This window comes from Rutilus rutilus (assembly GCF_951802725.1).
Source record: "Rutilus rutilus genome assembly, chromosome: 18".
NCBI lineage: Eukaryota > Metazoa > Chordata > Actinopteri > Cypriniformes > Leuciscidae > Rutilus > Rutilus rutilus.
In genome coordinates, this window is record NC_140231.1 from 31,951,634 (window position 1) to 31,962,793 (window position 11,160).

General features: G+C 37.5%; 1 protein-coding gene across 1 annotated transcript; it reads right to left on the reverse strand.

Annotated features, from left to right (window-relative positions):
- Nucleotides 1-274: 274 nt before the first annotated feature.
- LOC311277452 (uncharacterized protein) lies at nucleotides 275-3,178 on the reverse strand. The gene is made up of 4 exons (XM_084387764.1): nucleotides 2,967-3,178; nucleotides 2,652-2,829; nucleotides 1,585-1,712; nucleotides 275-1,119 (listed from the first exon to the last, which is right to left on the reverse strand). The coding sequence occupies exons 1-4, from the start codon at nucleotides 3,072-3,074 to the stop codon at nucleotides 946-948; spliced, it is 588 nt and encodes a 195-aa protein (XP_084243890.1). The 5' UTR covers nucleotides 3,075-3,178; the 3' UTR covers nucleotides 275-945.
- Nucleotides 3,179-11,160: the final 7,982 nt, after the last annotated feature.

Genomic DNA, 11,160 nt, shown 5'->3' on the forward strand with positions numbered 1-11,160 from the left:
GTGATCTCTAAAATAGTTACCATCACAGAAGTCTTTGTAAAACCCAGTTTTCTCACAAGGCTGCACAAAATGATCACAGATCTCTTGGTTGGTGAATATAAACTTCAAAGTTTGCAATAGAGGAATATAAACAAATTTGTCTGTTATGGGAACTTGATCATATGTGCCAGTAGTTCTATTCCTTCTAGTGTCATACCTCACACCTAGGGCTACCTCAACAGGTTCTACAATACCCCATTTCTCACTGAAATGTTTTTTTTTTTTTTTTTTTTTTGCCTCAGTGTTCAGTTTGCTAAATGGATTTTCAAGGTTGTCAAAATAATCGTCAAACTTTGTTCTGATCTCCTCATCGTTAGAGAGCAATTTTACAACATAATCTTTAACATTTGAATGCAATTCCTCTACAAGTTCCTCCATATTTTCAACAACATTCGTTATGACATTAGTAGCCACACCACAGCCTTGGAGATTTGCAATAAGGGATGCACACATTTCTTGGGTATGTTGCCTGGTCTCATTACAGCTTTGAGAATTCTCTGGTTGCTCTGGAATTAAATTATATTATTAAATATTAACGTATTAGATACATCAGCTATGACAGGTTCGTTCTAAACTATGATGGGTTCGTTCTCAAATTGATCTAGACTTTTAGTGCTATGTTTGTTATGGAGATGTTTTCTAAAGCCTGAAAAAAATAAAGCCTCTGGTGGCATCCATAATTGAAACTTCTTACCAGGATAAAAGGCATGGAAAACGTTGAGATGTCGGATCAACATTTGAACGGTAACAAAACTAGACTTGCAAACAAAGCATCTGAACATCATAACTCTTTAGTTGAGGAGCTTAGCTCTTAGGTCCTTGACTCTGGGAGTTTCGTGAGAATGACCTACATCAATGTTGTAGATGGTGGTCTGCACAAATGTGTACATGCCATTTAAGGCCTGGTCATAGGAGATGCCGAAAACATAATGTGCTTTGAAAAGTTGGCTGACAGGGAAGGAGATCACCAACCAATGCAATGTAGAACTGGTGGATGTGCTTTCTTGTCGTCCCAACTGCCAGGATGTAGGGCTGCCTCCGCTGGTTTGGACCAGAGTGCTCCTGAAGGCTGCGACATGACTGTAAGATAACAATAAACTGAAATTCATCTACACTGAACATCACATTTTGATGGATAAGTCACACTCTGATAGAAACCTTTGATGGCACAGTTAGCTTTCCCATGCAGAATATATTCAGCATGTGATAAGGCAACCAAGGTTTTTGTACCACGGTCACACAAAGAGAGAGAATTAAACAGAGAGGTCATCAATGTTGGTTACCTTATCACATGTCCCTGCAAACTCCAATACGTTGGCAAGACAAACAGACAACTAAAAATAAGAATGAACGAGCACAAGACTGCAGTCAAAAGAGGTGAACCCCACTCTCTATTAGCTATGCACTTCAAGGAGGCAAAACATAAATTATCAAACTTAAAATTCTGTGGAGGTGACATTGAAAAGAAATAGATCAATTATCTGGGGGGTTACACAATTGCCTTTTTACAATGGCTATTGCCATTGGAGATCAGGATACACTGACCTTATGAAATTTGACTACATGGTCCACAGCTTCCCGGGTACTGATCTTTACAGCTCCCTTCTTTCCACTTGGAGGTGGTGGCAGTAGGTAGACCAGCATTAGCAGTGAGGCCATGTCACTATCCCAACCTGAGAAGGCAGGAGCACCTGCTTTAAGCATGATATACACCTGTCCAAAACCTTTAATACTACATCAATATTAAAACTCTTTTCAATAACAATACTAGTTCTGCAACTATCAGTTTTTTTGATAATCGATTAACCAGTCAATTATTAATCAATTGGTTGGATTAAAAGACCAACTTTTGTATTTTCTGTATTTTATCGGGGAAATTTTATTCTGCACAATGCTCTCCTTCAAACATTGTGCAAATTGAAGCCTATGAAAACGGTAGTAAATTAATCTACGTGGGCTATACTATACATTGTGAATATATATATATTTTTTATGATAACGTTATAAACCACTATGCTAAATGTAAAAACAAAAGCACAAACTAAGTGTAAACTGGTTAGAGGTTGAATGTTCTACGGTAACACACATTAACGTTTCTGAACACAGTATTATTCAGTAAATGTATGAGATTTTTAACATTTATATACAATTACATCATCTCATTACAGTTACTGCTCTCATAAAAACACAATTACTTTTGTTTCATGTAGAGTTTAAAGCTAAATATAAAATCAAACAACATATTTGATCAAAATTAGTATTTTAGTCAAGGGTTATTGCGCTTCCATTCCGACCGCCGTTTGATTGATGCACGGACTTGCGCTCATTCAGTGAAGTTTACCGAAGACTCAATTACTGTCAGGACTTTGTGTAAAATGCTGAGGAAAACACATCTCGAAACACATTAAACGTCACACACATTTGTCGCAGCATCTGACAAGGCAGGCCACGTTAATACAATTTGTCAGATTGTAAAGTCAGTTTGAAGAACTTAATATAAAACATTCTCATGTTCTCATATATTATTTGTCTACACAACCATTTGTCATGGTAAATAAATTAAATAAGTCGACATTTGAAAGATACACACCAGATTCATGTCAATTATTTACCTGGGACCTCGTCATCCTCATCAGTGTTCTCCTCTGCAGACTGCGTGAGGTGGTCAAGAAGGGGTGTCTTGCTGATGTCCTTGGCTTGCTCTATTACTTTGGCCTTCAGGAAATCCCATTTCTCAAGGAGTTTTGATGAAGTCTCAGCTCCAAACAACAGGTCAAAGTCTTGCGCCACCTAAAGGGGAGGAAGCAAGTATATGTGTATTTATTTGATGATGGTGGTATAGTGGTAGGTGACCGTTTTCATCTTTGAACAGCTGTTCTTGACATTGCAAAAACATAATAAATGTGCTTACAAAAAAAAAAACTTACCAGGCCTTTTGTGTCAAGAAACCTTGGGAACACAGTAAGCACTGTGCTGTATTGCTCAGGATCATGAATCAACTTTTGCCTGTGCTGGAAGGTTTCTCTCATTTTCATGAAGATCTGTTCGTTGTCTGTGCTGTGTTTCAGTAGAGATATGGCCTCACGACACTGGTCTCCCTCCAACTGCTGCACTTTAGTCACTTCTCTCTCTCAGTTTGGTCCGCTGCTGCCTGAGAGCTCCTCCTACCCCCATTAGTACCGCCATTGCTGAGTTCTCACTTTTTAATCTTCCAGGCAATGTAGCCCTCATTGCTGTCTATGTCAAAAAAATGTTCCTAAAGACAGTATCAACAAAGATGGAAATGTATACAAAAATAGTTTCAGCATAGAGATCTTTAGGAAAGAAGTGTGAGACTTCTAAGATGCACCACAACATTATTCATTTGTTTATTAAAGGGGTCATATAATGGCATTTTTGTACAAGCTAATATGATTCTTTAGGATCTAAATTAAAAGTTTGTAATATACTTTAATTAAAAATTCTCATTAGTATTGTAAGAAAACACTCATTTTACCAGGTCAAAAATAGCTCTGTTTTCAGCACGCCGTTTCAGTGCATGTGTCTTTAAATGATAATGAGCTTTGCTCACCCCGCCCCTCTGTTCTGTGGGTACTGCGTACACAGTTTTAATAACACAATAACCATAACGCGTTGTTCATTATAAACGTGGGATTATGAATTATATTGAGAACGTCGTACATAGAAAACATGCCGTAATGTACCCTGAGTGTAAACAGCCGCATTTGCAAAGATTAATATAAATATTAATATAAAGGTTAATAAAACGTTACACTCACTTCTTCTTCTGGAGGTGCAGCAGGAACACGAATAATTGGTACCGATCCTTTTTTCAGGAGCAGCTTCTTAGCAAAACCAGCTTTATACTGACCATCGTTTATAAAGCAGTCTGGTGTGTGAAATGATTCGCGCAAACATGAAAGCATTGACGTTGATCGTGGGGAATATTCCCTTCGAAAACAAACTCAGCCTCTGCGTCTTCAGCGGTTCGGATTTAGGAACATCAAAATGATGCTGTGTTCCTTATTACACCCAAGAACAGAACACCACAATCGCTTAGACGCCATTCTGCTCATAGACAGTGCTCCAGCGTATCAACAATGACGCGCGGACTATGATGACAGACAGCTCGCTCACGAGCGAGGGCGGGTCTGTGTTGAAACGCTGCTGTCAATCAACAATCGTGGGAGGGGCGTCCGACCGTGTGACGTCACAAGGTCGAACGGCTTGATTTGAGAGATTGGAAAACATATAAGGAGATTAAAAAAAAAAACACTGGATGGATTTTTATCATCTTATGATGGTTGTGTACAGGCACTGCCAACACACATTTCAGTACAATCAACTTGTAAAAGTGCATGTACCATTATATGACCCCTTTAAGATTAACCTTACTTTTAAATATGTACTCACTTAGCCTTTTTTGGAGAAGGGATCTTTTAGAGAGGGGAACAGTGTTACTATCCTCAATGCATACTGTGCTCTTTTATCCATAGGGGGAGCACGTCTGTGGAATAAATGTTGTGTATTAAAACCAACACACCGGAAAACCTATGATCTGCGCAAGGCCACAGCTCATTGGCCACGGTTGTCATTTAATGATAATCACCTATTTGATTACAACTACCATATCTGCAATTGAATACTATGAATATACACTTTACCAAATCATGCACCATAAAGCATTTTACTTACCCATACTTTTCAAACATTTCAGCAACAACAATTCTGACGAGATCACGGCGTGCTCGGTCCTTCATCTCTCCTGTCATCGCATATTTTGCAAGGATTTTCTCCCCTCCAGGCTTTTGTTCCAGAATTCTTTTGACAAGCTTGACAACAGGTGAGTCCGATGAGCGTGATGACAGTGACAAGGTGTCTGTGCACGAGGACTGGATGAGAGAGTCTGAAAAGGGCAAACAGTAATATATATATTTCAGTCAATGTTTCACAGGTTTAAGTGAGGAGAGGTTAAAAAAAAAGCATGGTGAGACTGTATCCAGGAAACTGTTTCTGTGCCATCTATAAATTACATGAGTTTTGGTAGTTAATGTGGCCAGACTTTAAGCAGTTTAGGCCATGATATACATTAACTACTACATGGCAAGACTGACTGTTTTTTGAGAAGTACTTGGGTCGACAGTCTTACCGGCTAATCCATTTTATCTCAAATGTAGTTTTTCACATCCTAATGTGAACACTGAACAGATGAGAGATAAGGTTGGAAATCTGCAAAGTGGTCCTTTAAAGGGATACTCCACTTTTTTTGGAAATAGGCTCATTTTACAACTCCCCCAGAGTTAAATAGTTGTGATTATTACGCAGGAATGAGAGTATAGTTCCTAGCCATATCAGCCTAGAAAATCGCAACTTTTCAATTTCCGTCGGTCTTAGTACACGATGTAACTACAGAAGAGTCAAGTTTTAAATAGGAAAAATATCGAAACTCTTTGGTCATTTTTTTGAGAGAGATGCTAATGGTCTTGTCCGATTCAATGATCTATGCTAAGCTATGCTAAAAGTGGTACCACCAGACCCGGAGTTCGGCTGAATGGATTCGAAAACGGTAAAACTCAACTGTTTAACTCTGGGGGAGTTGTAAAATGAGCCTATTTCCAAAAAAAGTGGAGTATCCCCTTAACCTCTTAAGCTCCTGGGCCCGTATTCATAAAGATTCTAAGAATCCTCTCAGAAAACTCTTAATTTAGCTTAAAAACTTTTATGTAGGAGTCTTAGCTTAAGAGCGATTCGGGACCGATCTGAGAGCAACTCTGAGTAAGGAAAATACAAAAACTTTTATCTTAGTGAGGAGGCGGGGTTGACCCCGTTGCTATGTATGACACAATCTTTTGAAGACTGTGATTGGTTGGTTGTCCAAGAAGAAAAAAAAAAAAGTGATTTTAAGTATAGGGTCTATTCTAAGCCTCCACTTTGAACTTACATGCGTAATTTTTCCTATTTGATCGTTCTCTCACACACACACACACACACACACACACACACACACACATTATATATGTGTATATAAATCCTTTTTTTATTTACCATGCTGTTGATTTCCTATAAGGTATTTGATTGCTTAGAATGATAAAAATTGTTCCACTCTTTCCAGTTACACTGATTGCTGGCATGTCTATTTAAGCGGTGGTTTGAATGTTGGTTTTAATGTATCAAACATGGAATTTTCCCAGTTGCCAAATATCATAATGTAGCGATTACTTTCATTTCAGGCGCTATGGCATTTCTGCGCTGTGTCTGAGATATTAGCGTGTCTCTAAAAAGATCAGTCACAAACATGATCCCTGCACGATCTAATCTATAGCGTCTTATTAACTCACTTTCATCCATTGTCTGCAACACATTTCTTCTCCCTCTTCGTCTTTCTGCCATTTTCTCCTCTGCTAAAGAAACTCTTAAGCCTCTTAAAAGTCCTCGTCCGTGCTCCTAACAATTTTGACCTTAAGACCTCTTTTAAGGGTTAAGATGTTTTCTGAATTACTTTTTTCTTTACTAGGAGTTTTTCTTTAATTTTAAGAGTAAACGCCCACATTTCTAAGAATTTTCTTAGAATTTTGTCACTAGGAGCTACTCTTTGCATTAAGATTCTTTATGAATACGGGCCCTGGATTATTTTTGGGGATTTCCGCTTGGATTTTCCTACCCAAATTGAAAAGCCTCCCATTTCCACATATTTTTTTTTAAAATAGACAAATTTTGGTGTCATTTTACAGGAAACCCTTTGCAGAGAAAGCACAAATCGGACATTGGTGAGAAGCTACTGTTTTGGTTTTGTGATAGCAAATAAATTACAATGATAACACATTGGTATGTAACCCTACAATGTACACTATTGTACAACCATTTACCAGAAACTGAAAGAACATTAATAATCGTCCACAGGATGTTTGCATTTTCCTCCAGGATGTCGATGAAGACCTCTTCGTCAACCTCTGTTCCACTGTCATCCAGCACATACATGTTTGTCTCAGGGGGTATGCTGAATTTCTCTTTAGCTTTGAATACAGAAAAAACATAAGTTGTTGTGTTTAAAAATGCAACAAAGTGGGAGAACAATAATGTTTTTTTAGCACTATTTCTATCTTAATGGGCAAAGCTACGGTAGACTAGCATGGTGCTAAGAATAAAATTTCATATAAACGTACATCTAAACCAGAGTGGTTGCGTAAGACTTTCACATTGTCCTTCATTTTGATGGATATGGTCGTAAAAATTTCACCAATTACTCTATTTTAATTTTCATATTTTAATTATAAGACAATAGCTTTCGTTTTGATTCACATTTTAATTTTTAATCATGAACTTACAGGATATAGGAGCATATAGGCTAGATTATGCATTTTTTTATATATGAAGAGTCACTTTTCATAGTCAGGGTTTGTGCAGATTTTGAAGAGTTTAATTTAAGCACTTTTCAAACATTTTTAAGGTCCCTAAATCCATTTTTTCAAACAGCAACAAAATGAAAGAATATGAATAGTATAAACAGCGTCCCTTTAGAAAACTACAAGCTAAAATATTAGAATCTTCAATATAAATACAACTTATGTATATTAAATCACTCTTTGGATACTTTTTAAAAATGTGGCTATATTTTTGTATATTTGTTGTTGTTACGTAAAGTACAGGCGGAAGCAATTGCAAGTAAAAAGACTTTATTAGAACAAAGTTCACTCAGGAAACCGTGGAACATCAGGTGGAAGACAACTGATCGCACGCAGCAGACAGCAGGAGAGCGGGGACGCAGGGACTGAGACGGGCGATCCTCAGAGAGTGACGAGGGAAGTACAAATGGTGAGATAGTGAGAGAAGAATCCAGAATCCAGAGCAAACGGGAAACACGAGGAACACAGGAACAGGCACAGACAAGGGAAGCTTCGACAACGATCTGACAAACACAAGACGAAAGACAACTCAGATAGCACACGTACATCACAGAGACGTCTATTTTATGTGCGTGTTTACATCTGGAAGACGTATTTTTTAGAGTATTTGCTCATTTGCAATTTCTATAGGACGTTTCCTGTCAGATAGACAGGAATAGAACAGATAGATAGATAGTCAGATAGATAGACATTTAGAAGATGTCTTTAAGATGTAATGATTTAGAATGTATGTTAAACTGACATCTTAAAGATGTCTATCAGATGTTAGTAAATAGCAGGTGCTTGTGTCCAGATGAAGTGATCTTTAACAGACATCTTGCAGACGTACATGTGCTATCTGGGAAGGCAGGCTGGCTAGATGGAATACCTTAAATACCTTAAAATATTATTTTAATAAATAAACATTGTTTTAAAAAGGACATGTGAAAAAGAGTGTTTAAGTGTTATCAATAGACTATTTAACTGAATCTAAACATATTCAGCCAACACTGATTTGTTTTTTTTATTCTTGTCAGTGGCAGCTCTATTAGTCTGTATTTACACAGTAAGATGATGCACAGATCTATATTGTCATATCAGATTTTTTTTTGTCACGTCCGTTGCTATGGTTACTACTATCACTGAATGATTATTTACAGAGATAGAAATATTTTATGTAATTGGTATTTTCAACATTAAATGTACAGAGAAACGCAGACTAAGGATGCTCAGGTCGAAGGCCATATATACTTAACCAAAAAGTGCTTAACACAGTAGAACTGTAAGACTGAAAATACTGGTTGAGGCCTGCATGAGGCAAAAGGGCCCTGATGGCTAATTAACATTCGACCTCCCCCACACGGCCTGACTTCCTCTCACAAACTACTAAGAACTCATACAAGAACATGGTTTAATGTGAATGTTTATCATCGACTGTTACGTTTTTGGTGTCATTTGAAATGTCTCAAAGTGAGTGGTACAGATATCTCATATCCAGATAGATAAAATAAAAGGTAATAAGGTTTATAGAAGTTTAGAGAAAACTGGTTCAGAGCCATTTGAGGGTGGTCTCCCCCATCCCCCATGTCACCTGCATTTGAGGGTGGTCTCCCCCATCCCCCATGTCACCTGCATTTGAGGGTGGTCGCCCCCATCCCCCATGTCACCTGGTCAAACAGGATAAAGGAAGGTGTTCGCGCTCTCTCTGGGCTCTTTTTGCTGGACACGAAAGGAACAAGCTCTCTCTCTCAGGTACAAGCTGGGTAAGATTCTTTGGTGTAACTAATGTATAACCATGTTCTAGATATTTGAATTGATTGTGGAATTGATCTCTGATATCTGAAATATTAAATTGTTACGTGATTATTCGAACTGATTTTGACATTGTTCATTTAATGGTTAAAAGGAATAGTCATACATTCGCCCACTTTTAGTGAGGCACAGATGTTATTAAACCTTTCATTTATGGAGTCAGATGAATTAACGAGTAAATGCATATGATTAATGTATTACAAATTTAACCAACCAATACTTTGCATGAGTGAGGACAGAACACGTGATACCTTCCCCGTGTATTGGCGAACCGGCAATTGGACCAATATATCGGGCCTTACAGAACTAACAGTCATATGACTAGCTCAGATCATTACAAACCAATCACCATAACAAATCACAGTGAAGAAGACTTGAGTGACATTGATTTTTACTCAACTGTATGATATAAATGTACATGTATCTTTCTATTCAGGAGACTCACTTGGATGTTGTGACCACCAGTGATCTCCCGGCCGTGAATAAAACTTCATTTCTACAAAGAGCAACTTGGGAGTCGTGTCAGATATATGCTGCGCAGCTGAGAAACAGATCCTACGCTCAAAAGAAAACAGCAGAACATTAAGTGTGATTGAGGTAGTGATAGTAGCTTCATCGACGGGACGCCATCACCTTACTTCAGGGAAGTATTGTATTGTATTGTATTGTATTTTTAACAACTGCAAGTTGTTTAAATTGTCCGTGGTGAAGAAGTCAGATTAAGTAGGTTGTATTCGTATTAGGAATTTCCACGACAGTTTTGACGAGCCTAAGCCAGGAGGCCTGAGGATCTCCTCCTTTCAGCGGCGGGAAATGGAATTTTTTTTTCCTTCCTTTTTTATTATTGATATAAAAATCACAAGAGGAGACATTTTTCTCCCATTTCAAAATGACCAAAACCCGCCGGAGGGATGATAAATCCTTTCATGGCCTCAAAGAACTTGTAGGTAAGACAGACTACAACTTGCTTTTTGTTTGAATGAAATAGTAATAATAGTAGTAGTAATAATAATAATAATAATAATCAGATCTGAGATCTCAGGAATAAAATTATATGAATTAAATAGAGTAAAAAATCCTGCATCCTAAGAAAATATTAACAAAATTATAGTTTAATATTTGTTTTATATATTGACGTATCACGGAGTATGAATACTGTATTAAATGTCTGAAGTTGGGTGACCAAGAAGAAAATATTGTTATATTACACTTATATAGAAACCAAATTTCTACTCAAATAGGAATCATTTGTGGAAATACACTGAGGCACTGAAAAATAATAATATCACAATCACTACTGTTTTTCTGCAAAGAACTTGCTTTTAATTATCAGTTGCAACAGGTTTTTTTTAATATTTTTTTTACATTTTGCAAAACAGAATTTGCTTGATTTCACAAATCATTCTATAATTGTGAGTATTTTTTATTTTATTTTTTGGCATCTGGCAAAGAACTCTTGAAAAAAAAAATATTGTGAGTTTCTATATTTTTTCCTTTCTGCAAAGAAGAATTGCTTAAATAGAATGGGGAATTGCTGTGGTAAACCAGATGCGGTCCCTGAATTGAGGGGCCCTCAAAAAAAAAAAAAAAAAGGGGGTGGGAATTTGAGAATTGAACAGATACAATGGTGGTCAAAAGGCAAAAGGGTATTTTGACTCATGCGGTTCTCTGAATGTTTCAATTCTAGAAGAAACCAGAAAGCAGTTGGAGCAGTTGCCTTTGAAGAAGCAAAAGCAGGTAGACTGGATCCTGTTCAACAAGTGGGAGAGAAAGGGACAGAGCAACAGAAACAGCAAAGAAAATCTGCCACAGAACATACAGCCCTTAATGTTGTATAAACTAGCAGCAGAAACAGTAAGAGGAAGATATGGCCTGCACAAGTCGTTGCCCCCTCCCTACAGAATTTTGACTGATCAAAGTGTCCAGG